At 43.4% G+C, this 27,964-nt stretch overlaps 1 protein-coding gene across 3 annotated transcripts in view; it reads left to right on the top strand.

Moving 5' to 3' along the window:
* Window positions 1–226: 226 nt before the first annotated feature.
* The window catches only part of cica (capicua transcriptional repressor a), a 53,349-nt gene continuing 25,611 nt past the window's right edge, over window positions 227–27,964 (top strand). For 2 of the 3 annotated variants that reach the window (XM_034201572.1, XM_034201570.1), the window contains exons 1-5: window positions 227–527; window positions 4,082–7,752; window positions 8,039–8,306; window positions 15,974–16,105; window positions 23,282–23,435. In XM_034201572.1, coding sequence (XP_034057463.1) covers window positions 4,303–7,752; window positions 8,039–8,306; window positions 15,974–16,105; window positions 23,282–23,435 — 4,004 coding nt within the window. In that variant the 5' untranslated portion in view covers window positions 227–527; window positions 4,082–4,302. Of the gene's footprint in view, window positions 528–2,742; window positions 3,721–4,081; window positions 7,753–8,038; window positions 8,307–15,973; window positions 16,106–23,281; window positions 23,436–27,964 lie in introns of those variants that run through there. The other variant, XM_034201571.1, reaches the window with a different exon arrangement.

Genomic DNA, 27,964 nt, shown 5'->3' with positions numbered 1-27,964 from the left:
TAAAAAGGCAGACGGCCCCCGCTGTGTCTACGCCCGTTTTCACATTTACAGACAAATGATGAGGGGATGAAAAGGAGAAAGAAAGAAAGATTTCAACCCCGTCCTGCGTGTCTGTATAAAGTCACAGACATGCCCACCGAGGAGGCCCATTGGCCGCCTCAGCCTCGCTCCCAACAGCTGTTCTGTGTTTTCCCACACGGTGATTGGCTTCTTCGTGCCGTCCGTCAAATTTACTTTGACGCGTGGCCCCGCCCCCGCTCGCCTTCCTGGGAATCCTGTTGGCTACTGTACGCGTTCGTGCTCGGCGATTGGCCGCGCGGGCTGGTTGTCAAGGCTTTGGGGCTTCATTCACCATTTTGCGACTGTAGAGTAGAATGTACAGGGCAGTAGTTTTTCTTCCTTTTAAGTTGCTTTGCCGGAGAAACATGAACGGCCGCTAATTGGCAGCTGCGGACGACCGGCCACCCTGCCCTATCTCACCCGGCGGACGCAGCAGAGAACCACGCCGGGGTACTATATTAGCTCTGGTGAGTATAAGCTGCCCACAAATCTTTCTCCTGCAGCACTGCAGTGGGGCTTGTTGTGCTTTTTGCCGAGCTGCTAACGTTGTTCATGTTTACTGTGACCATAAACAGTATTAGCAGTTGAGCTGATCATTTTCCGATATCTGGCTGGCCTACGGAGAGCAGTAGTAGAGGGCGGATTGGGTATCTTCTGCGAGAAAAAAAGGGAGCGGTGCGGATAGTGAGCTTGAAACTTTTCCATTAGAAATAAATTCAACGCCATAACTGCCGTTGGACTTCTTACAACAACTATCATTTCCCCTGTGCTGTATAAAAACCCCGAAAACTAGCTTGTCATTCCTCCTACTCTCTCTTCTTCTTCCTCTTTTTCATGAATCAACGTGGCTGTTTGAATTCATGTGTTTTTGAGGGGGGCTCGAGGGCCTTCTCCTTGGATAGTTTGTGGCCAGACATATTGACACTTTCTCCTTCTTGTATCTCGGTTGCCATAATGCAAATGACGACGAGTGTCATTACAAAGTTAGCCGGGTAGCTTTAGCTATATTTCCCGACGACTGTCACTTTCGGATGGGCCAAACAAGCCGACTTTGTCTGCTGTTTCTTAGTCGGTATGCTGTGTGTAACGTTGTGGAGTGGATTAACAAAGTTAACGTGTTTATCAGTTTGGGACATTTCACACCGTCATGCAGCACGGGGAATACGGGCCGTATTACATGTTATTACGGGTTAATATGCACGTTAAACCGGTTATTTCCCGGTATCCGGGAGTTGAGGATTTCCTAGCGGCCTTGTGTGTATTCGAGGCCTGTGTGGCTGCACACTACGGCCTGCTGTGTTGTGGAGTAAAACTGGTAGTAATCGCTGTACTACGAGGGCTTGACACATACACGGTACTATCCAGCTAAACTACATGACATCACCTCCCGTAGTTTGCATTTTGTGCTTTGGCCCTTATAAACTGATCAGATGTAAAATGCCCTTCTATATAATTATGTATGCCAATATATTTTAACACCCTTGCATGTCAATAATGCACCGTAGTATATACACCTTTAAAAGATATTCTCTGCCAATGACAACACTTTTCAATATTAGAAGTTAGTGTTAGACATGCCATTAAAAAGAATTTAGCAACTTTTACCTACCATACCATAAGGCACTTAAAGTTCTGTAAAAGTGAGGCTCTGCATGCCCAGGTTAATCATAATTTATGTAAGGCAATAATGTTCAAATGTAGATGGTCTATGTAATTGTATAGCCTATAATATTGCATACACAATATAAAGTTCACTCAATGTATACCTCATAATAGAATCAGTTGCGTTTTCAAGTTGTTATTAGTTTGTTGTAGCCCAGTTGCGGTTGAAAAAGTGCCTTAACCATTACTTTAACCTGGACCCCCGCTTAGCAAATCTAAATTATGCATCTAGAGTGGCAGTCATGTTTTTGTCACTGCACATGACTTATATCAGCTCGATATTGCCTGCAATCATGTTTACTTTGTATTTGCTGCCTCCTCCACTATAAGTTAAAAGCTGTTCTGCAAATACAATATGACTGAACTTGGTAACCTCGTGCGCTATCTATATTCAATGAACAGTGCTGTGCTTTGATCACTGAACATTAAACATAGGAGTTCTTCTATAGCTTCCATATGGACTTCCTTACTCCATGTTTCACAGAGGGAAGCGTGAGTTGCGTCAGTTTCTCTTTAAGCTCTTATCATTAGGGCCATGACTCTGACACCAGCTGTTGTACACATTGCACTACTGAGTAAACACACGTAGCATACCTCTATCGTGACCAAGTAAGGACGGCTGCCAAATTATTTTATGGTGGCTGCTCTTACGGCTGCTCTGTCCTAAATAGGGATTTACATAGAGCACAGTGATGCCATTAGATCACTAGCCCTCTGTGTGAACGATCAACTATCATCACATAGATGTTTGCTGTGTGTGTGTGTGGCCTTGAGACAGGCGGCACTCATCTCTGAAAATGGATTTCTCTCTCGCCGATATGATGTGGCAGATATTAAAAGGACCTGAATGAATGCGGGCTCTCGCAGACAAACAGGAAGGCTGCAGAAGAGAAAAGAAACAAGCAGACAGAGAGAAAGAGACCTGTGGGAGGACGGATGTAGACACAGGGACAGACAGGCAGACATGGAAGTTTGCAGACAGACAAACAGTCACTGACAGTATACATGCCGAGTGATGGGTGATGGGCATCAAATCTAGAACAGTTTGACAGTGACGGTGAAATAACTAAATAATAAAATACATGAATACATCTAGGTTTGTCAGTTTATTCCCACCTGTGTTATATGTTTTACCTGGCTACAAAATACATTTAGCTTTTTGAAACATAGTGAAGCATATAGGAGGTGTTCTGTTAGTCCCACTGGTTGTCAACATCTTTCTGGTGCTCGTAGCTCTGTGGAGACTCGACTTGTATTGGAAGAAATGAGGTAGAGTAGACAGCAGCTAGGACCTGAGGCGAGTCCCGCGCGTATCAGCCACACAGCAAACAAACCAGGAAAATGACAACAGCCTCCCCTTCAACAAGTCAGCAAAATCAATCTGTTTTAGTTTCTAAAGCGGAGGCAGAACTGTGAATGAGTCCGATGGGGAGATATTTGGAATGACTGGCTGTGGCTAACAGCAATAGCGAATGACTCTGGTGTGGAATAACTATTTATTTCTGAACAACTCTGGATGACTGCAGCACAAAATGAGGATAGAGACAACGTGAAAGAAGAGGAGAGAAAAAGAGAGAAGGAAATCGATATCAGAGAGAAAAAGGCAAGCAGGGGATAAGAATGAAAGTGTAATAGTAGCAAAGAGAGGGAGGAATAAAGTAAGGGGAAGTTATGTAATGGTCTTCCACAGGAAATGGAGTTTGTAGGGGCGGATTGATTCTGCTTTGAAATACATAGATAAAGGTCGCCACAGAAAGAGAGACAGAGAGAGAGAAGGGAGGGTTTCAGTATGCGAGCGAAGAAGGAATTCCCCCGCCTCTACTGCCCCGGCCAATAAGTAGTGTGTGTGAGAGAGTGCGTGTGCATGCAGAAAGGCTTGTCTGGGCAAATTGCTCCTCACTATTTCCATACTATGTTGAAAGCCTACATTGTGTTTACCCTACGACATGGTCTCCTGTTTTCAATGTGTACCTGGTATGGATGCAGGCCGTGTGTAATGTGAGTAGAGCCTGTTATGTAATAAAATAATGTGCAATGAATTTGTAGATGAGTCATTTGTATTCCTACTATAGTACGGTGATGCATCATTTAGCAGGGAATACATTTCAGGATTATTTTAAATATACTCCTGCTATTTTTAATGATGCCTGTAATCATAAACTCCCGGTTTGCTTTGCTTTTATTTAGAATTTCTTGCCACACAAATGTTTTCCAAGATGTGTAATTTGAATTAAATCAGTCAGTTTTACTCTCATAGCCGTGCAGTTAGTAGCTATCGTTGGTGGTGAATGGGCTTTTGTGCATGTCTGAATGTGTTTGTTTCATGAGTAACTCACACTCCCTGTTGCCTTTCTTTCAGAGTCTCTGGAATAAGGTGGGCAAGTGCCGAAGTCGCACAACCAAGACAAGACAGGATGAGAGAGGGAGGCCCCGGCAGAGGAGGAAAATAGAGAGACTAGAAAGGAGGGGGAAGAAGAAGAAGATAAAAACTAGGCAGAGCAACACAGGAACGCCAAAGAAAATCTCTGGGATAAATAAATAAAATACTTGCTTGGAGGAAAATGCGAGCTAGATGAAAAGATGAAGCCGATAAAAAAGCAGGGCCGGCGCTCTCCTCCCTCCACCCGGGCCAAAGGGGGAAAGCGTCGCGGAGCGGGGGACGTCCCAGAAGGAGGGGAGAAGAGAGACTCAGACGAGAGCAGAGACAGAAGCAGATCCCCACAAAACCGAAAACCCTCCTCTGCATTTTCTTCTAATTCACATTCAGAGTCCATAACGACGGATCTACTTAGAGCACGGGACACTTCGGAGGGGGAGGGGCTTCACAGAGAAGGACTGTCAGAAACGACAGTGTCGCTTGTGATGGATTCTGGGAAGATTTTGACATCTTCAGACGACAGATCAGGGAGGTCAGCTGTGAGCATTGACAGTGCGGGTAGCAGTTGTAGTAACAGTAGTACGCCCAGCGCCAACAACAGCCCAAACCCCGCCTCCAGCCGAAAAACTGCCACCTTTAAAGCCCGCGTTCCCAAGAAGAAGTACACTTCTGAACACTGCTTGTCTGCTACTGGTAACCATAGCAACCTTTCCTCCAGCACGCCTCCTCCACTTTCTCTTAGTGGTGGTGTCATCAACCACGGGTCAACGGGTTCAGGAAGCGACATCTGTGTCTCCCACTCTGATAGCATCAGTCAGAGCCGGAGCCTGATGGACGACTTCCACAGCAGGACCGCTGGCAGGGAGGGGCCTCAGTGCAGCTCCCCAGGACCCCCTACCCTGACGCTGGGAGGGGACAGGGATAGACCACCAGGATGTGAAGGGGTGAGGGATGTAGAGCGAGTGTTGCCCAGCCCCTTGCCTCGCTGCTCCTCTACAGACACTGCAAGCGAGCACTCAGCTGACCTGGAGGTAGTCGGCGAGTCACACGCCCCCACGCAGATGTCTTCACATGCTCCACCCAGTCTCCCTGATGCTCTGTCTGATGCCCTGGCCAAAGGGCTGAAGAATCAGCGTATCCTTGCCCGCCAGCTCAGGCGAAGAGAGGACGAGGATGGAGGAGGTGAAAGGAGGGATGAAGGATTTTCAGATCTGATGTTCCGAGCTGGAGTCGTCCGCAAGGTCAGCGGTGAATATGGAAGCCTGGAGGTGCAGCTGAATGGTGAGAAGACGCTGTGCCGTTATCCGTATCGACATGACAGCCCACCAGGGGTGGTAGACATTATACTAGATGCCCAGCCTCCTGGTGTACATCCAATAGCTATTGGCACTCGTGTATGCGTGCCATTTGGCAACGAGGAGGGCAGCGAGGGCCAGTGGCAGTGGTACCGGGAAGGTGTGGTGACCCAGGTGGACACACACCCTGCTGTTGCCAACCGCTACCGTGTCCTGCTGTCCGAGGAAAGAGCTGACTCTGTGGACGAGGAAGAAGAAGGCAGAGGGACAGCTGTGGGCCCCCAGGCAGTGTGGGTGTCCCGACAGACACTCAGGCTCCTGGTGCCACCGTGGGACCTGGATCTGCCTCCTGGAGGAGGACAAGATGGAGACGAGGAGGTCAGAGACAAGGAAAGGGAGCGGGAGGACAGGGAGGAGATAGATGTGGAGCAGGAGGTGTGTCGTCTGAGCCGGGGAATGACACCCAGCGTGGGGAGAGGAATCCCCTACCCTGGCACCGTCCCTGTTTCCGCCACGTCGGGCCACAACATCCCCACCCCAGTAACCCCGGTGTCCGTGCTCAGCCTGGCACCAAGCAGAGAGTGGGAAATAGAGCAAGACATAGAGAGGGAGAGGGACCTCCAGAGACAACAGGAAAGAGAGAGGGAAAGAGAGCGAGAAAGGGAGAACTCTGCAATGCAGCATCGCCAACAACAGCAGCAACACCACCCGTACATGCCACTCACCCCTGAAGAAGACATGGAGGTGTCCCTCTTTAACATGCTCCCAATGGGGGCCATCCTACCTGGGGCAAAACCAATGGCACTTCCCCTACACCGCCACATTGTCTCTAAGCCCCCACCTGGCTACCTCAACCACCTGTCTGTGGTGCGGGGTATCGGGATACCCACTGCCCACCTGTCTTTGAACCCCCATTGCCCTCCATCACCTGTCCTAATAGGCCTTGACCCAACAACTGCAGCGGTCATTAACTCCCCTCAGCTCCCTCCAATCTCTTCTTCCACTGCATCCTCCAGAGTAGAGAAGGCCTCAGGAGGAGGTGCTTCCGGTGGAGGAGGAGACGGTGGATCCGGATCGGGTTCAACATCCTCCTCTTCCTCACGTTCTCGCACCCCTCTGACAGCTGCCCAGCAAAAGTACAAGAAGGGAGATGTGGTGTGCACGCCAACGGGCATCCGTAAGAAGTTCAACGGAAAGCAATGGAGGAGGCTGTGCTCCAGGGAGGGCTGCTCCAAAGAGTCTCAGCGCCGGGGATACTGCTCCAGACACCTCTCCATGAGGACCAAGGAGATGGAGGCCAGCGGAGGTGGCCGGGAACGGGGCGGAGCCAGCAGCACGGGGACCCTGACGCCGTCTGACCTCCGAATGAGTGGTGGGAGAGCAAGCTCAGAGTTCGACTGGGACGAGACGTCACGCGAGAGCAGCGAGGCAAGCAGCCGCGGGGGAGACTCCCGCCCCCGCCTGGTCCTTCCCTCTCTGCTCCCCCAAGACCTCTCTCGATTTGACTTTGACGAGTGTGAGGCAGCGACCATGCTGGTCTCTCTGGGGGGCTCCCGCTCAGGTACACCCTCATACTCCCCTATCTCCAACCAGTCACCCTTCTCCCCTACCCCATCACCCTCACCCTCTCCGCTCTTCGGCTTCCGCCCTGCTAATTTCAGCCCCATCACGGCTCCTGCCTTGCTTACTCCACGCCGCCACCGCCAGCTTAGCGGCACTAAGATGGGCACACCAGGTGTCGAGCGAGAGCGCCACCTGTCGGGGATCGTGCCCACGTTTCAGACCAATCTCACTTTCACAGTACCCATGAGCCCCAGCAAGAGGAAGCTCGATAACCACCCGCCCCCCCCGCTGCCTGCAATCCAGGACTATCTGATCAAACCTGAGCATCAGCAGCTGTTAGGGGGAGTTATGGTGGGAGACCCAACCCTGGGACACAGCCCTGCCGCCTTCAGAGTCCTCTCCCCCCAGAGTCAGCCCACGACCCCTTCCTCACTTTCCTTCCCCCGGCCTCGTAGCGCCACCAGCAGGCCACCGTCCTCCACTGCCTCTACCCCTCCACCCATGCTTGTTTCTCCCACTCCTCCCTCACCGCTGCCCCAGGAACCATCCCCACGCCGCATCGTGCCCCTCCGTGATTCCCCAGTCATCGTTCGAAACCCTGATGTCCCCCTGGCCAAGTTCTCGGATGGACCGTTAGGGAGGAGGGAGAGGAGCAGGTCCAGAGAGCACAGTCAGCCCCAACACACAGCTACACCCGGCCTGCAGGTCCCCGTCCCCATCAACGGGGCCACCACCAACGGGGCAGTTCTGCTGGGAAACCCCACATCCACACTGGTCCTGGTCACCTCCAGCTCGGTAAGAATGTTTTTTCTATATTATAATCTTTGTCATTGCAATTTTATATCATAGCTACCTTGGTGTTGCAATGGTACCAGACTTAATATAGTAACATGTTTAAAGACTGTATGTCAGGTGTTGTTATGTATCATGTAAAGTTCTGTATGTCACCTTGTTTTCTTAGCCTTTCCTCCTCTTCCTGTTCTTAAATAAGAAAACCCAACAATCATCACCTCCAAAAAAAAAAAAAAAAAGGTTGTAATCTTAATTAACACAAAAAACATGTTTTGATGTCTCCTCCCAGTCTCTGACTCCAGCCTCAATGGGCCACGCTGCCCTGTCCAGCCCCTCCCCCATGCCCACCTCATCGGGCTCCATCCTGTCCTCCTCTAGCTCTGGAGGCCGGGAGCGGGAGAGGAAACCTGAGGGACACCAGGATGCCTCTGAGTGGGGGCTGCCGCAGCCGGTAGCCTGCCACCCCACTCCAACTGCCCTGCTGCCACTCATACTGCCAGCTGATTCTCCTCACCCCGCTCCACGCAAGCAGATCATCATGGGACGGCCCGGCACTGGTGAGCAAGGCAGGGCGCGGGAAAAAGGGATTATCATTATGGCACTGTGGCTTTGACCTTTGTTCACGTCTGATAAAAAGTCTGCTCAGGCACACTTCTGCCATATTGTAAGGTATTATGGGATGTGCTGGCTGAAGCTTGCGTACCCTAGCACAGTTACTCTCACTTTCATTATCTCTATACAGTTACAGGAGTGCCATCAGACTGCTACGGCTATGACTCATATATGAGTTACTGTTGTTTGCTTTTGTTAGAAAGAACACATATTTCAAAAAATAAATGTATCTATTCAAAATAGACATAGATGGATGACGTATCATAAATGCTAGCTGCTTTGGGTTGCTTTCTTCTTTTGCCAATAGCATACCGTTAACAATTGCTTTATCAATAGTTCCCTTAAATGCAGTCCCAGTGGACAAATGAATAGCACTCATGCATTATACTAACGGCAAAAAAGCTAAAACAAAATGGATGGATGTATATTTTTGCCCCGCGTTTTAGTACCAAATGTTGTGTTCTAAGAAAACATAGAATGGCACTCATTATCTTATTATATCACACCATCAGCTAACTCTCAAATACAAAGTGCACTGTGAATGTCGGTAGGATCAAAGCGTTGTTTGAGGGAGGATGAAAAGAGTTTGAAGTTACCCAAGTAGACATTTGTATGCATCCTCTTGAAAAGTATGCATTTGGGAAAAAATGTGTTGTGAACATATTTTGTCAGCTTTGTGTGCACTCGGTTGGATATAGAAAATTGGTCGCTGAGAAAATAGAGGTGTTTGGGTTAATCATATACTGTGTGCTTGTTTCCATGCCAACCATGCAATATAACAGCCCAAACTCAGAGATGTTACTTTGAATGTAGGGGTGAGAATAGTTGCCATTTGAGATGCACTCGTTCTCAATTTGTGTAATTTTAACACTTTCTAAACTCTTATATGGGCAATCATATTTAAATGTTTTGGAAAATTAATTGATTACTATTTTCTATATTTCACTGTTATTACACCCATATCACACATTAATACAACTCTATTACAACCATATTACACTGTTATTGCACAGGTTATATTAGTTATACAGTGCTTTTTTCATGCATGGTTACAGAGTGTTTGTGACAGATTTTAGCATGAAGATCTGTGAATTTCTAAATGTATATACATTATTTCACAGCCGTTTTCTGATTTAATTATAATATTTAAACTTGGTTCGGACGGTTCAGGTTCACCTCTGAGGCGTGAAGATCAGGAGAGGTTTATTATACAAGTCGCTCAAGCAGCCTCGCAGATTTGTTGCTCATTATGTGTGTGTGTGTGTGTGTGTGTGTGTGTGTGTGTGTGTGTGTGTGTGTGTGTGTGTGTGTGTGTGTGTGTGTGTGTGTGTGTGTGTGTGTGTGTGTGTGTGTGTGTGTGTGTGTGTGTGTGTGTGTGTGTGTGTGTGTGTGTGTGTGTGTGTGTGTGTGTGTGTGTGTGTGTGTGTGTGTGTGTGTGTGTGTGTGTGTGTGTGTGTGTGTGTGTGTGTGTGTGTGGTGTCAGAGTTATTGTTTATTATACAAGTCGCTCAAGCAGCCTCGCAGATTTGTTGCTCATTGTGTGTGTTTGGTGACTCACTGCGTGTGTGTGTGTGGTGTCAGAGTTATTGAGTGTGCGTGTGTAGGGGGGGTGTTGCCCTTTTCATATCTAAGTGTGTGCATTTGTGCTCGAGAGATTTCAAGGGTGTTACGCTGAAACTTTAAAAAGAATATTGACATGTCTAGACATGCAAGAATGAGAGCAGGAGTGCAGAGAGCAACAAGGACACTCACTACTCCTCCTCAACAAACAAACACACACACACAGGAACAGGAACACACACACACACACACACACACACACACACACACACAGGAACAGGAACACATACATGCACTCGCTGCTCCAGACAATCAAGAGACAGGGCATCAAGGGCATGTCCAGCGCGATGTGAATGTGTTGCATCAGTCTCAGCAGAAAAAAGAGTAATCATATTGCCGGCGTGTTGTCATGGATACACGTTTCCACCAGTAGAATTAGTGCAGTAAAGCGTTGAGGCCTGAGCTGATCACCGGAGTGCGTTTTTTTCTCCCTCTCACATCCTTCGCACTGCTGCTAACAGCCACCTGCCTGCGTAGCGGTATGCTTTTCTCCGCCATACATTTTTTAAAACAATAGAGCCACAGCAAGCCCAGAAACAAACACAGGCAGAAGACAGTGGAGCCCCCCCCCCCCCCCGGCTGCTGAGATCTCTCCCTAAATATAGCACAGCTCAAGTGCAGCTGCATTAGCATCACAAGTTTCATTACTGCTCACTTTGAGTATGTCTGCAGCCTTCAGTGAGGGAGAGATAAGTGCTCAGATGTTGCAGAGGTCCCCTCTCCTTACACAGCTCAGGAACTGCTGTTGCACACACAGGAACATTATTTTTGAAAAGTTGTGGTAATGTGTCGTCATAGGACAGGTGGATATCTACAGTTGAGTAGCCCAAGACAGCTGTTCACCTCATCAGGTGTATTTTCTTCCTCACTGCTGTCTCTTGCTAGTCATTATGACAGTCAGCGCTTTGAACAAACCAACAGATGGTTATCTGCGCAGTGTCTCTGATATTTTTCACAACTCTCCGCTGTCTGTGCTTCGTCTGGAATATTCATGCCTCGCTTCTTCAGGGTTTCAGCAGGTTCTTCAGATGTTTTAAACGAGTTGTTTAGCCATTTAAAGGGCTTTAGGCTATATACTGTATTTTGTTTATTTCTCACTGTCAACAAATCATGGAAAATCTAAATCTCACTATATATGTCTGTCTTTCCAACTTCCTATCTGTTGTATTCCATTTGCTTATTCTGAAGTACATATCTATAAAACGTTGTCACCATTACAGTAGGGCGACTTTTTTTCAACTAGCAATTGATTCAATGTTTTTGCGAGGGTGTTTGTGTGCCGGGACATGTGCTCGAACACACACGTTTGCTTTGTTCCACAAGCTCTCTAAGCTTTTAAGCATAATAAATGAAAAGAAACAAACTCAGAATATGTCAGGAAAGGATCTTATTTTTCTTATTAAACTGAAAGATAGACCCTTACGCCATCTGAATCAAGTTTCTCCCCTTTCACTGAACTACATGGGATTAATGTCCTTGTTAACTCACTGTAAACACATTTAATTTCAACTTAACAAAAACCTAAACACTGTTCCTACAATAAAAGACTCCTGTTTGGTCCAAACAAATTCCCTACGATTAGGTTAGATGTGTTGTCGAAAAAAAATTGAGAATATAAAATGCCGTCCAGTCCAGCACCGTCCTTGACAATGAGAAAACCGACGACCGGTTTAACGGTTTATTTCAATTTTAATTTCAACCCTTACACAGTGATCTTTGTCTGAGGCAGGGTTGGAAAGTATAGCAGATCAAATAGTAATTATGTATTTGACCGCAGATGTGGGTGGAAGCTGTGAAGAGCGTTAATTCTGCACTCCCACTGTGTGACATTCTGACTCATGTATCTTCACTCTCACATTAACATAATGCAGGTTAAATACAGCCATGACCCTATAAATACATTTCCTGTTTTTGTTCAAATCAGGCCCTGAACCTTCATGTGTTACGTATATAGAGTATTGTTTTTTATCATTCATTTTTACTTTTTGTCCAATTCAAGAAAACACTGACAAATATTTAGTTTGTTTAGAGTTGCACCAACCACTTTGTTTTAATAACACTTATACATTCAAACTGTTTTTATATACATTTCTGGTTTTGTGCATTTCGTTTTTTTGTTTCATATGCACTATTTCCTACTATGTACTTTCCCTCACGATAGAAATGCTTTGCGGATATACCAGTATTGCGGAATATGTCAGCTGATGAGTAACAAGAAATTGCAGTAAAGAAATGCAAAACTAGTTTCAGGGTTATTAAGAAACAGCGGCTCAAAATGTCACGTGTCTTGGTAACGATTCTTTGAAAATACATATATTTTAAAAAAATGGAGTCTTTTGTATGACTTTTTTTCGCTAGGATTACCGAAAAACATCTGGAAATGTTAATGAAATCAGAAAACAACCTGTTACATTTTTCACTTGTGGAAATGACCTTGATAGAAATCTGCATTCTCCAAGTGTCCTTCTAGTTGATCTCTTTGGGTAAGAAGTCGTCAAATATATTGATCAACATCGATCTCATTATCTGTCTTAAAAGTCTGGACTCGAATGCTGGTGTGTCCTTGAGTTGTGCCAGTATATCTGATGGTCAAATAAGGATTTAAGCAAAATGGTGTATTTATACCTTTTACGATAGAGCACATCATAGGGCTATTTCTGGTCCTGCCCGTCTTAAGTAAGCAACTTCTGGTGTGTAAAAGATTTGAAAAAGTCTCACTTCCTCTTTAAGTTCCTCATGCAAACAACAACAGAAACTGCCAATAGTAAGAAGTGCAAAGGTTGGTGATGGTCATGTGACACTGAAATCTGCACTCAATAGACCATCTGCAACAGTGTGAGCATCACATCCAGGATATGTTTACATTTCCTTCACTGTCGAGCCCTCCAACATCTCCAATTGAAATGAGCCATAGCTGGTGAATGGTTAGCTATAAATAGACCTTGTTAATACTTAATGATAAAAGTATAAATGGAAACTGGACATTGCTGCAGTAGAGTCTGGCCAGTTTAATGCAACCAGGATAGACCTTTATGTGAAATACCGCAGTCAGGGGAGGAGGAAATATTTATTATATAACAGTTTATAATTATAATTATACATATAAATGAAACCTAGAATTAACCATGAGCTAATATGCTGATTCCCAAAGTAGATGTATCCAAAAATGCAGTAGTGATGGCATTAGCAGTTCTAGGTTTTTGTAGTGCTTGTGTTGTTTGTTGAAGTATTTTGAGTATTGGTACTTGTCGTAGCAGCAGTTATGGTAGTAGTAACAGTAGAAGTAACACAGTAGTAGTGTTAGTACTCATAGAAGTAGAGGCTTTCAGATGTATTGTAATCTGATGGTATAAACCTATGTTGTTATCTGTTATGATTGTGAAACAAAATTAGTTATTTCAGTCTTGTTTTAAGCATTTTTGCTTTTCTGAGAAATGTTATGTATCTCCAAAATGTTCGCTTTTTATTACCTAAACAAATGGCCCTTTTTCTGCTTTGTGACAATTCATTAACATGTGTTTTATATGATTTATATGTAGTTGTAGTATATGAAGTTTGGGTATTTTACTTAACATGAATTTGTTATTTTAACTGATTAGGGCTTTAGGGTGTACAGCCATGCTAGCTACTCTAAGAGTGTAATATTTAGGAACAGTGATGCTTTTAGCTAAATGCTAAAATTAGAATGCTTTCATGCACACCACGACAATGCTAAGCTCCTAAAGTCCAGCAGGTATATTGTTTACCATATTCACCATTTGAGTACAGCTTGTATTCGTAAACTAAAATAGTGGACACATTAAAATGTTGCCCTAATATGAGTGCCACAGTGACGCATCCTAAAACCCGGAAGTAAGTTAGCATTTTTCTAATCATAAATCTATCGATCATAAATCTATCGATTAGATTTATTATTTGAAAATGATAAAAGTAGGGTAGACATGTGGATATTATCCGGCTGAACAAAACGTGATCTGTCTCTTCAATTTGTGTCAACCACAGACCTTATTTCGAGCTATTTTCCTAAATCCTATGGAGAAATTGCATTGCTTTTTGTCGAAGGAGTTTGCTTCCGGGTTTTAGGATGCGTCACTGTGGCACTCTATGAGGTTAGAGGAAAAATGGGTTGCTAAAGAAATTAGGATCTCCCCCACAAAGCCCAGCCCTTACAAAAAGAATAGAGCAGGTGAAAGAAGCTCCTCATACAAGGTGCACATTTAGGAGGGAATCTTATTAGGGAGTTAGGAAGCCATACAAATAACAAACTCTTGAAATTAAAACATATTGCAATGCTTAATATATCCAAATGTATGTAAAAACACTAAAAGGATGATACTAAACAAGCACAATTCAATTATGTATTAACAATAAAGTTGGAGAAGTGATGCTATATTGGAAAAGTGAGTCAAATAGAGATTTGTGTGCTTATTTAACTTGTCCTCTGTAGTCGTTCTTGGCTGGAAATGGTTCTGCAGAGTGAGTTCAGAGACTGAGGCTCTGCAGCAGCGGTCTAGACCAGTGGTTCTCAAACTTTTTTCAATAATGTACCCCCTTTGAAAAAAAAATCAGCCAAGTACCCTATAAAAATGCCTATATAAAGAGGTACAGCGCTGCACCATCAGTGTCTGATTTATTAAAACAACAACCTTGTAAGTTGTAACTGAGAAACACTTAAATGCTACATTTCAAATGTTTACAATCCATCACTAAATTTATGGCAAACCAATTTTAACATCATGCAATAACACTAAGGTGACATTAGTTGCATTGAACTGATCTTTTTAATAAGTTGTACTTAATGTAGTGAGAAACATGGGCTTGTGCTTCACTGAGGACCCTTGTCATTCTGACAGCGAGGCAAACTGCAGTTATTACACTTGAAATATGTGTAACTCTGTTCATATAAAACCCACACTGCTCACACTTCCTTACTTTACCTAAAATTAGTATATTTATTTATTTTGGGGCGTGGGGAATGAAGAGAAAACAATATATGAGCATTTTATGAGCATGGGATTTTGACCCCTCATATAAACATATGCTATGCATAATGCTGCGCTATACTTTGCGGCCACACGCCGTTGCCAAGCAACGCTTATTGTTTAGGCCCTTTGACACGCAGGCAGTCATATAATTAACTAGAACTATCTAGATCTGATGGATTTGAACATGAGTGAAGTATAACCGGACACGAGAGAGAGATCAGATCAGCTGCTGCTGACGGAGAACACGCAGCTCTGCATGATCACAGCTCCGCCGCTGTGACGGACCGTTGAGCAAAGCAAAATACACAAGAGTTACAGTAGACCTAACACACTTAGATAGTGTATCTACTCTGGAACTAGCTAAACTAGTTATAAATATATTTATTCTCTACTGTCGGTTCACTTATTACAGGTTCAGCGAGCTGCACGAGACTGACAGGCTGTCAGGTGAGGGAGAGGAAAAGAGAGCACCCCGTTTATTTTTCCCATTTTATTATCCAGAATTACTGTAAACCTTTGAAGAAAGTAGTTAATCTACTATTAGTAGTTTGTTTAAATGCATTAATTACGTTTTTCTTTTCATTAACATAAAATAAATCTCACGTACCCCCTGCAGTACTCCAACGTACCCCTAGGGGTCCGCGTACCCCCATTTGAGAACCACTGGTCTAGACGGCCAGGAGTCTGGAGTCTCTGTGGATAAAATAACAGGTTCCCTCATCACATCACACCACACCACATGGCCCCTCAGCTCCCATAATGCTGAGGGATGGTCTCTGTGAGTGTGTGTTGGAAGGGGGAGTAGAGTAGCTGGCTGAAAACACAACTCCATTCATGGTCCTCCGTTTTCTACGAAGGTGTAGTTTTTAGTAACACTTTAGGTCATCACTGGCTTACGATAGCGTAGGATTTCTCATGCTGCCAGAGGGCAAAACGCCACCTTCTGTCTGCAGTCCGTGATACTAAAATGATGACATTTAGCTTTTTCTCTCTCTGCCTTCCCACAGTTTGGACCAACGTGGAGCCTCGCTCGGTGCCAGTGTTCCCTTGGCATTCACTCGTCCCTTTCCTGGAGCCCAGCCAATCAGGAGAGGCGGCTCAGCCTGCTGATGGCCAGCAGCTTGTCAATCAGAGCAAAGGTAACACCCAATTCCTTTTCTCTGAATCCAACTGCTTCTGAACAAATATCTATATAAAAGCATCTGATAAAAACACATTTTTCTTCCATATAATATTTATAACTTCAAATAATATGCAGAGCTGTGTTTCTGCCAAAACACTTGAGTACAAATGTTTTCCGGACACACCAGCGGCCAAGTCAGTGTTTCCCAAAACAGTTGCCACGGAACTGCAAATCAGCACAGTTGATGTTCACACCAATACAGTTCCAGCAACATTGTTGTTAACACTATTTACTGACTGGACGGCCTAAAGTGTATTCAGAGACTCATTTTGGCGAGACAGAAATCTTCCACAGAGCTTCTGTAAGATCATTTTTTACTATCGGTTTTAGGGCTCCAACTATTGATTAATCGTTTAGTCCAGTGGTTCTCTAACTTTTTCTATCAGGCCCCCCCTTTGGAGAAAAAAAAAAGTCGGCCCCCCCCATCACAAATAGTCACGTAATGGGCCAAGTTAACATTTATCAAAATACATCAATATGAACGTGTGCATTCCTTTGCTAGAACAGTGATAATAAAGCAATGCTCCATAAGTCTGTGTGGTCAAAAAATAAATACATAATACAATTGTGCAATCCCTTTGCTGGAACAATAAGTTATAATACTTTGCCACTTTGCAATCTGTGCAAACAAATGAAAAGAAAGAAAATGCTGATATTTGGCAAGAAAGTGTGTGTTATCACAGCATTAGTGGCTGCAATGAGCCTGTTTTGCACTGCACATTTCTTCAAAATGTGGTTGCAGGCTCAGTGGTGGCGCCAGAGATTTCTTTTGGGGGTGCTGTGGGGTAGCTTGACGTTTCATAGAGGGTGCTCAAACATTTAGGGTTTCCCATGAATGTACCGGTCGCTACAGTGGAATGTTCTACTGTTACAATGAAGGCTCGATAATCAGCTCACGGCATATAGGTGTAAGCAGGGGTAAAGTGCTATTTGTATAAGTGGGGAGTGGACCTAACATAGGAGGGTAGGGCTTTACGATATTGAAAAAAACTGACATTGCGATATATATATTTTTCCCTTGCGATATATATTGCGTGAGAAATAACAGACAGGATGATCAACTCCATCCGCATCCTCCTGCAGTAAAACAGCACCGGCCCCCACTGCACTAGCATCCACCTCGAGTTTAAAGGGCTTAGCAAGATCGGGAGTAGCGAGCACAGGAGCGTGACTTAAGAGTGTCTTTACACACTCAAATGCATGCTGGCACTCAGGGGTCCAAACATAGTCCACCTTGGGACTGATCAACTTAGTTAAGGGTTGGGCTTCAGTGGAAAAATTGCGGCAGAAACTGCGGTAGTAGCCTGCCATACCGAGGAAACGGCGGAGATCACTCCTGGTGACGGGCACCGCACATTCAGCAACCTTAGCTTCCACTGGTCGGACTTGGCCTTGCCCAACCTGCTTTCCTAAATATGTGACCGTAGCTTTACCAAACTCACATTTGGCCAGATTCAAAGTAAGAGACGCCTGTGCGAGTCGGGTGAATACCTGCCCCAGGATCTTCATGTGCATCTCCCATGTGGGCGTGTACACAATGAGATCATCCAAATACGCATTACAATTGCTTATTCCGGATAGGACAGTATTCATCAATCTTTGAAATGTAGCGGGAGCATTACACATACCAAACGCCATGACTGTGTACTGCAGAAAACAGTCAGGCGTAGCGAAAGCGGAGATTTTTGAGGCACGGTCCGTTAAAGGTACCTGCCAGTACCCTTTAAGTAGGTCCAATTTACTGACATATTTCGCCGAACCTAAATTGTCGATGCAATCCTCCATTCTCGGCAATGGGTAGCAATCTGTCACCGTAACAGCGTTCACCTTACGGTAGTCCGTAATAAAGCGCGGAGAACCATCAGATTTCGCCTCTACCAGACACGGCGAACACCATGGGCTAGAGCTCTGTGTCGCCAGGCCATTTGATACGAGATATTCAGCCTCCTGTTTCATAAGCTCGCACTTGGTCGGATTGGCACAGTACGGATGTTGTTTAATCGGCCTCGCGCCCTTTACATCGATGTCATGCGTTATCACATTAGTTTGTGTCGGGACATCATGGAAAAGGCTCGGGAAACGATCCACCAACTGTTTTTAGCAATAAAAAACCCACTTATAACCAGGGGTGCACATAACTTTTTTGCCCTGGTTCTCAAAGGAGCACCTGGAGATGTTGCTTGGTGCTCATCCTTAAAATGAAATAAACCGTAACTTTTGAGGGGGTCTTGACTTTATTTGCCAGACACACGGCACTGAACACACGTGCAGAGGTGAACACAGAACACACATGCAGAGGTGAACACAAGACAACATTAGCACGACCAGTAATCCTACAAACTGTCATCACTACCCTCCTGACTGTTCTCCTCACTGTCTTCCTCTCTGTCAGACATGGTAGCTGATGATGTAGGCCTGCTTCTTTCTCTCTGGTTGAGTCTGTGATTAGCTGCTTGCATCCACAAGTCAACAGCTGGGTTTGGGTCGAAAGTCTCTGTTGTCATCTTAGACAAGTGGATGTAATCAAATAAGTATGTGAACATAACCAATAACCTACCATAGCCAATAACAAATGAATGTAACTTATTTTATTTGTGTTGTTCATTCATATCTTATTTTACCTTAACATTTATTTATGCATTTTTTTTTATCTCTCCAGTTTTAAAGGATATTTTTGGTTACTGTCCTATAGTATACATTGGAATGATTTCAAACCTGTTTATCCCAATAATTATAAAGGAGTGCCTTGTAAATATGTGTTTACATAAATTGAGACCCACTGAGATAACTTAAACTAAAGTGAACTATCTAAACACTCAGAGTCCTTACCTCACTGAGCTGTAGTTATCAGCCTCTCAGTCTGACTGGAGAGGACTCTCCCTCCACATTATTGTAGAAAAATCTTCTTCTGTTATCCGTTAGAGCAGCTAGCAGTACACCAGATGCTAATAACAACAGCGCCGGAACCGGTGCACCATCCCTCTCTCCCACGCTCACTCGCACTTTGGCTGTGAGCTGCGGGTGCCAGATAAGCCAACATCCCCCATTTTCATCACTTACAGCGCCCATCGTACAGGGCAAATAAAACGTGTAACCGGGGTGAAAAGGGTGTTACATTTACTTAATTATGAATATTGTTACATCAAGGCCGAAAATTAGGATGAGCCCCAACGGTCAAAAATGTTTTTTTCCCTCCCAGAGCTGCCAGCGCCAGGGGCCGGCCCTGAGTTCATATGCAACTCGCAAATATCTTTCTCTCTTCTCTCTCCTCTCTCCTCTCTTCTCCCTTCTCTCTCTCCCTCTCTCCTCTCTCAATGTTGGTACGCAATAGCGCCTTTTTTCAAATGACCCGGTGCTCTTTTTTTGGCGGAGGTGCGCATGCGCACCTGCGCACCAGTTATGTGCAGCCCTGCTTATAACCCCAGGAATTAAGTTATAGATCCCGGACGAGTCCCCACGTGTTACGTTCCCTCTTGGCTAGGGGTACGAAGGGACACGACACGACCAGTTTGGAATTGGTAATTGTTACCGGTGGTTTATTTGTAACCAAAACTTTGAACACAATAATATCTACACGAACAGCCTGGACCAACAACGGACCAAACTGTTACGGTTTAACAACAAAGGACTCCAAAAGAGAGTTGCACCGTATGCTACAAAAGAAAGAACGTACCTCACTTCTAAAGTGGAACAAAACACTAAACAAAAGGAAGCTGTGTGGAAACACAGCTGTTGCTGATCAACCGGTGCTAATCACCGGGGTCTAAGCAATAGTTTCACAAATGCTGATCTACAGGCGCTAAGCTAACCTGGGTCTAAGCTGTTTCATAATGTCAATAATCTAAATGCGGTTCTACAGGAGCTAAGCAACCTGGATCTACGCAATACACACACAAACCCTACACTAAACACAGAATACTACGACACACTGCTAATCAGTGTGCTCACACAGAACCCTACTGAACACACTGCTAGGCAGTCTAAGGAATCACAGAATATGGCAATGTCACAATGCGAGGCTTGAGGCGTCTGTCCCAAAATACAGAGCCTCCCGAATGGTGTCCGTGTCCGGCCTTTATGCTCCTCCCCCGGATGACGTGGCAGAAGCGGGCGGGTATTGGGTGACGTCCGTCCAATCACCCCGGATGTTACGAGGTCGGTACGGCCACTGACAGCATAGGAACCGCACAGCTCATTTACATACACACACACAACCAGAGTTAAGGGCACAAGGTAACAGCGGCTGTAACACGATATATTTTTTTTTCCCTTGCGATATATATTGCGTTTTTTTTAACTTAATTTAACCAGATGAAGGATTTTAGTCACGGACGTCTGGATCTTAACTGGTTGACTCATCATACCTTAAGTCATGATCCAACATGTCATGATAATGCATGTTGCTTACCCTTAAATAAGGGGTTTCATCTGTGAATGAAGACGAGAAGAACCTTTTTGTATCCAAAATAGTTCCAGATGGCAGATGTTGCTTTTCTTTTGGGAAGTAAATCTTCATTCTCGCCGGTATTGTCCTCCTGTGCCTCGCTAATTTTTTACCGGTGTTTTGATGGTCTGCAAACTAGCGGGGCGGGGCCTGCTGTGATCTGATCAAGAATGATTGTGATTGGTGGTTTGCTGTGCATGCAGAGCCTGCATGTCACTCACTCAAGTAGTCATGAGAGCCGCGCAAGTTTTCCTTTTGTAGCAAGCAGCAAAATAATTGTAACATGACGTGTTTGAGTTAATGTACCTACTTAATATCGAACGTCCTAAAAAAAATTATGAAAAAGAAAAATAATTAATATTAAAAATAAATAAAATCGCACGTCCCTGCGATGTGAATATCGCGCATGCGCATATCGTGGTTATCGCCATGACACGATATATCGTTCAGCCCTAGTCCGGGGGCAAGCTCCACCGGGAAGATTTCTTTTTAAATGTTGAAGTTAAAAGCATCAATCTGGTGCACTTTGAGAGCAACATTAAGAGATCTATGGATACATCTCTCAACACCCAGATGAAACAGAACTGTAAACAGATTTTCTATTTCTTTCTGGATATTTTACAAATCACTCTCCAAACTTTATTCTTTTTTTAGTGGCATATAGTATTTCATACCTCTTTTTCATTTATTCTCTTATTTTTTTATAACTATAATGCCTCGGAAATGTCATGATGAATATGATTCTGTTTTCTTCAAGGTTGTGTCTTCCTGGTCGAATGTACTTATTGTAAGTCGCTTTGGACAAAAGCGTCAGCTAAATGCAATGTAATGTAAAAATAATTTTTTACATTAATCATGACCAAAACGTTTGAGACCCGGCCACAACGATCTCCGGTACCGGTGCGCTCTCTCTCTCTCACTCGCGCACACACACAAAATGGCTCGTTACACACACACACACACACACACACATACAAACACACACACACACACACACACACACACACACACACACACACACACACACACACACACACACACACACACACACACACACACACACACACACACACACACACACACACACAGAGAGCCGAGCTTGAATGAAACACAGAGACCCAGACGTACTTGTACTGTACTGTATTATTTTCGAATCAATAATCTTTCAGATTTTTTTCTCAAAAACATTTTTCCTCCTGGTCTCTCGCGCTCCCCCTGTCATGCCTCTGCGCCCCCCACTTTGAGAAACACTGGTTTAGTCTATGTTGTGTTAGCAAATAGTGGATACAATTTCTCAGAGCCCAAGGTCACATCATCAATCTAACTCACAAAGATATTTGATTCACTAAAATATGACTAAAAAGAGCAGCAAAAGCTCACTTTTTCACAGAGCAAAATCAGCAAATATTATTGGGAAATAATTATACTCCATGGCATGTTATTCATGGCTGTGTCACATATTCAATTTGAAAAGAAAGAATAGAGGAAAAAACGTGCATACAATACAACAAATTCAATCTGATCCATACTTTGACTTCTACAAGGATTTGTGCGGCCTCTTTTCAGAGTCCTTGTGTTTATTTCCAAAATGGTATCAATTTGAGCATGAACTTTATAAACTGTGTTTCCTCTCTGCGACTCCTGGTATGACTCACAGAGACAACCGATAGTAACTGTAGATTATATTAGACGCAGTTTGTCTGTTGTTTGAAACCGAGATATATATATATATTTGAAAATATGACAATAAAGAGCAGCAAAATCAGCAAGCTAGTATTCAACATTTTCACATGGAAAATGAAGGAATAATTGGTTATGAAATATTTGGCAATGCATTTTATTTTCTATTGACTAATCATGTCAGCTGTAGACTGTACAAAATGATTATACTCCATGGCCTGTTATTCATGACTGTGTCATATTATCAATTTGAAAAGAAGGAATAGAGGAATAAAATAACAAACAATATAGTAAAATAAAAATAAATTGGCCTAAAATGCCTCAAAAATACTTGGCTAAGCTTTTCATTAGCCTTCCTCTTCTATTCTGATTCTCTATCTATCATATGTTCCCCCTCCATTATTACTTTTAACAAAAACATCAAGACTATATCGTAAATAATGATAAATAGTTGCTCTTAGTTTTTTAAATATTTTTTTCTTACTTTTAGATTTATAATAATATTTCCTTGTACTTTTCATATTATACAAATTGATGTTTTTTTTGCTTTTGATTCTAATATTTTCTGGTGCTCACTTTTGACTTGCACTGCACTTTTGTCACCTTCTGTTATTTTTAAACATGCTTTATAATGAACTTGAATTGACTGAAAGTAAGCAAGCTCACTGATAGGCTAAAATAATCTTTGTTAACAACAATACACATGCAGTATGTAATAAAATCAATGCTGCTTTAACTAAGATTGATAGATTTAATTACAAAAATTATTCTGAAATGTACAAATGCACTCACTAAACCGTTGATGGAAAATCTCCTTTAAGTGTTCCCAGTATATATTATAACATTGATGAAGTCAGTCAGAGCTTCTCACACCTCCCACAGTTTGGAATTAATCTGCCCATCAACGCGCTGCATGCTGGGTGTCCCCGCGTTTTCACACATGGCTCTGTTACTTCTTACTTTAGAGTATATTTTCTCTAATTGGCATATCAATGTTTTTTCTTTCAGAGCCTCGTTGCGGTGTGGCCCCGGTGAGTGTCGAGCGGTCCGGCCCTCCAGACATAGAGAGGGGATCCACGTCCTGCCTTCCCCCAACCAATGACAATCCTCCTACACTGAGGGGAGGGGCTGACAGCGAGACGGAGAGCGATACCGACGACCCGTGAGTACAAAGAGGAGGGTTTTATCTCCTCTGGAGTTATAATGCTGTTTTTAATTTTAGGATGTTTTTTGCAAATTACTTTTTTGGCACATAAGCGAACACATCTTAATCTTAGTAGCAGAATATCACAGTTTATTAATCACAAGGCTAATTAATATTGGTGCTTTAATGTTCAAAAAGCTCTTTATTTTTGCTGCCTGTGCTGCATCACCACCCTTCGTCTGAAACCAGAGCTCAGTCTGCTCTGATTGGTTAGCTGGCCGCCTCTGTTGTGAGCATAAAAGCATAAAAAGGCCTCTCATATAAAAAAATAAATCATGTTCACATTAGGGATGGGAATTTGAAAGCAAATGTATATTCGAATATTCGACCCCCAAAAAAACGGTTAACCAAAATGTACATATCCTATAAAAAATTTTTTTTTGGGAAAACTGTGTTGACAAATAAATAAATAAATACATGTTCAAATAAGTATAGAAACCAAGTCAAATTTGTCAAATGTATTGAACTGGTGATCACAGTTTGAGCAGTTGACAGCTATAGGCCTACAGCTTTCATGCTTAAAACATAACTTGGTTTTTAAATGAAAGAGGGATCATACAACACGAACAACATAACGGGTCAGGGTAACGTAACCCTATTACAACAGAGATCAACAACCTATAGCAGGGCCTATGCACAGAATGCAGCTATTCAATACTCATTCTTGTTTAAGAATATGAGCATGTCTACTCAGGGGAGAGGCGGGTGCAGAGACGATTCACAATCAGGCCAGCTGTAGAGAAGACCCTCTCAGCTGGAATTTGGGCATAAGATGAGGTTTGAGTCTGCGTGATCTGTGTGTAGGGAGGGGCAGCAGCCATATCTTCAGCTAGAACTAGCTGGATCTGATGGATTTGGACATAAACCCGCTGTGAGGGCAGAGCAAAACACACCTTTAGACCTAACACATTTAGCTATGGCACTGTCGTAAACATTGAATTATTCCATTTGATCAAATGTAATCAACTTAGGCATCCCTCCCAAAAAAATAAAAATTACAATAAAAATATTCATAACTCATATTCTCATATTCGAAAACCTGAATAATTTAGAATATTCGATTAATCGTTCCCATCTCTAGTTCACATGTAGTTGCAGTATTTTAAATCTGTCTGCGAGTCACATATACACTCCCTGACCTATTGAATTGGCCACACTTGTTTTCATTTTATTTTGGATTAAAGATTCTAGTTCATTAACATTATATCTAGTCATTTGTTCATATGTATATCGCCAAAATCCAATCTGATCCCTACTTTGACTTCTCCAAGGATTTTTGGTGCCTCTCTTCAGAGTCCTTATGTATATTTCCGAACTGATATGTATCAATTTTGAGAAGAAAAAAAAGGAAACTGTAGCTAAATGTAATTTTCCTTAAACTTTCAGTATGGAGAAACAGAACAAAAACAAAAACTAACCTTCTGTCCTTTAAAAAGTGCTACGTTTAAATGTCTCCTGGTATGACTCACAGAGACAACCGATAGTAACTGTAGACTATATTAGACGCAGTTTGTCTGTTGTTTGAATCGCAGACTCTCAAGGACGCTACGCTCAGAACAGGTGCACTGAAATTCACCTCTGACAGCTAAATTCTGAAGAAACAAACACCAACAAACAACTCTACTTCTACCAGCTGTATCAGTGTGTGTGTCTGGCAGGAGTTGTACAGTCTGTGCCTGTTCATTCCTCTCAGTCTCGGGCTGCGTCTGCTCTTTCAGAGTGACTCAGACGCTTCGTGGCTGTCTGGCTGGTGGTGTGGTTTTGAATGTCTCAGGGTCACTGTGCTCACAAAGGCCTCCATCACCAAAAGAAGAGCTTCAGCAATCTCCTCAATGCTGCAGCGGTTATACTGCTACCTCGAAATGGAGGGGACTAATGGCATACATTAAAACAAGGTTGAACAATTTAGCTCAATTTATTAGCTGTTTTACTCTGCTTTACCTATACATCAACACTATGGGCATGCTTACAATCAAATACAAGAAGAACACAAACTTTTAATTATTAAGTCCTTCACTCTGTTTGTATATTTTATATTACACACATGAACACATGCACAGACAGGACCTATACACACAAAATGTGTTATTGTTTGTTGTACTGACTTTTATCTCTCAGTTCTCGGTTTGGGATCACTTTTTTTCTTTCATTTTTTGTAATTTAAAGAGCAGGCAGAAATATTGTTTTTCATTCACTTGACAATTTTGAGATTTGGGCTGATAACAGCCTTTTATATGTATATCTGTTTGTTGAGTTGTCCCTTAATTCACTAAAGTTAGCATTACATAATGCCTTATTTGCATTTTAAAGAATAACATTTCAGAAAACCTCAGACACAAATAATGTATTGTCTTAATTTAAGTAATTAATTGGTGAAGTTATATTTATTTATTAGATCGATTATTTTCGAAAATTATTTATTTATATTATTAGTTTAATTATTTGCAAAAATGTATGGAGCTTTTCTACACATTTCTTCAAAAGCCATTTTCTCAAAATCTCAAACCTTCGTAGCACTGATACATGGCACTTTCCAGTTTTATTCCTATCCTTATTATAAAGGGCTTTATTGAGGAATTAATTCATATATCGTTAATAGTGATTTATAGATTTATTCAAAAAAAGACAGAAATGTAATTTTTTGTATGACTGTTGACAGTATTTTCACCCCTTTGTGTATCACTATTTTTGCCCTTTTTGCTTATTGAATCTTTAATGAATAATGTAACTTGCCTTATATAATAAAAATGCATTTTAAAAGTAGACCTGAAGGCTAAAGAACGCTGTATTTATGTAGTCCACCTTGACACAGAGTTCAATGTCTATTAGCTGAAAGGTTCAGACGTTCTGTCTGCCACCTCACGGTTTCAAAAGATTTTTCTAATGGTCATAACTTTTATGCTATCAATTTTAACAGTTTCCTTTTCATTTGAGACAAGAAACCTTAATCTATGTTTATTCACCATTGGTACATTAGTCTACTGCTGTGTTTCTCAGACTGCTGTAACACAATAGTAATCTTAACCCAGTTTGTGACATCATTTAATTGGTTCCCTTTATATAAGTTCGCTGTCTGGTTGCTTTTTCCTTAATACAATCAAATGGCTTGCAAGAAGACTTCAATTTAGTTGTAGAAAACAGGAGTTTCTTTGGAATACCTGAATAAATACTGCACATGCTGAGTTAAACTAACCAAGGCTGAACAGATATAGAAAAGTGTGTGTGAAATGAAAGGAAAATAAATTCAGGAAGACAGAAGGGAAACACTGACCTAGTTTGCTGACATGTGACTTTGTTCTGGTTTACAACCCATCACATGTCTTTCTAATTTACTCTCAAGAGTAGACTCCACCCACATACATCGTGAGGTCACTAGGTAACACTTGCCTTCTGTTGGCTAGCCCTCCAACACATTGTGTGATAGGCTAAGGGGTGGGACATCTCTAAGTGGTTGACCAATCACAACAGTGCTGGCCAGCTAACCAATCAGAGCAGGCTGGGCTCTGGTTTCAGGCTCCGTCCACACGGACACGAAACGGGTTGTATCTGCTACAGTTCTCGAGTCTATTGTATGGGCGATTCGTCCACACGAGGCCGTAACGGAACCAGGGAAACGGAGCCCTCAAACGGTAACAGGTCCCAAGGTGGGTAGGTCTGCGGACGTAACGCTCTGGGGGGCCAAACGGCTCCGTGTGTACGCCCTATACGCCATAGCCCCGCCTCTCCCCACCTCTCCTGCTCACCCCCGCGTCACCTGCGTCATTGCTGATGTGTTTCGCCAACAACAACAACAGTGTTCCGAGTGTTTGAGCCAGGTCCCGGTATCTCGCAGGACAGTGCACCCAGCAGGAGCCTCCAGCAGACCCCCCTGCACGGTTCCCTCGTCCCTTGGAAGAGAGAGGTGGGTGTTTTTCATCTGCTGGTGGACTACCGGGGAGAATGTCCTGCTCGGGAGCCAGGCTCAGAGTTAGTGGCAGTGGGTGCGGTGCACCTGCCTTTTACAGCAGGAGCTCACGCTCGCCTCGGGGAGGGAGACAAAGAGAAACAGCAGCCGCTGAAACAGTCAGAGCCCTGCCTCTCCCCACCTGTGCTGCTCACCCCCGCGTTACCGCTGAATCCACTGCGGAGAATAAACAGAAGGGCAACCATGGCAACCATGCTCAGGAGGTCTTATTCGCTGATTTTGGTGTATTTTGTGGCGGAAATACAGCGCCACTTAGAGGCCCGGCATATGTACTACAGCGGGTCGAGCGGTCTCGTGTGGACGGACATGTTTCTTGAGCCGATACCGTGTGGACGGAAGACTTTTTTGATATCGAATTCGGTTCGTTCTCCATTTCGTCTCTGTGTAGATGCCGCCTCAGACAGAGGGTGAAAAGAGGTGCTGCAGCACAGGCAGTATGAGAGAACAAATTGCTTTTTGAACATTAAAGCATGTAAACATGTCACAGTAGAGGCAACACACATATATATGAACCTGAACATTT

This window comes from Gymnodraco acuticeps, unplaced genomic scaffold, assembly GCF_902827175.1.
Source record: "Gymnodraco acuticeps unplaced genomic scaffold, fGymAcu1.1, whole genome shotgun sequence".
In the NCBI taxonomy this organism is placed as follows: Eukaryota; Metazoa; Chordata; class Actinopteri; order Perciformes; family Bathydraconidae; genus Gymnodraco; species Gymnodraco acuticeps.
The sequence above is the reverse complement of the archived record's forward strand: the minus strand, read 5'-3'. Positions and strand labels throughout refer to the sequence as shown.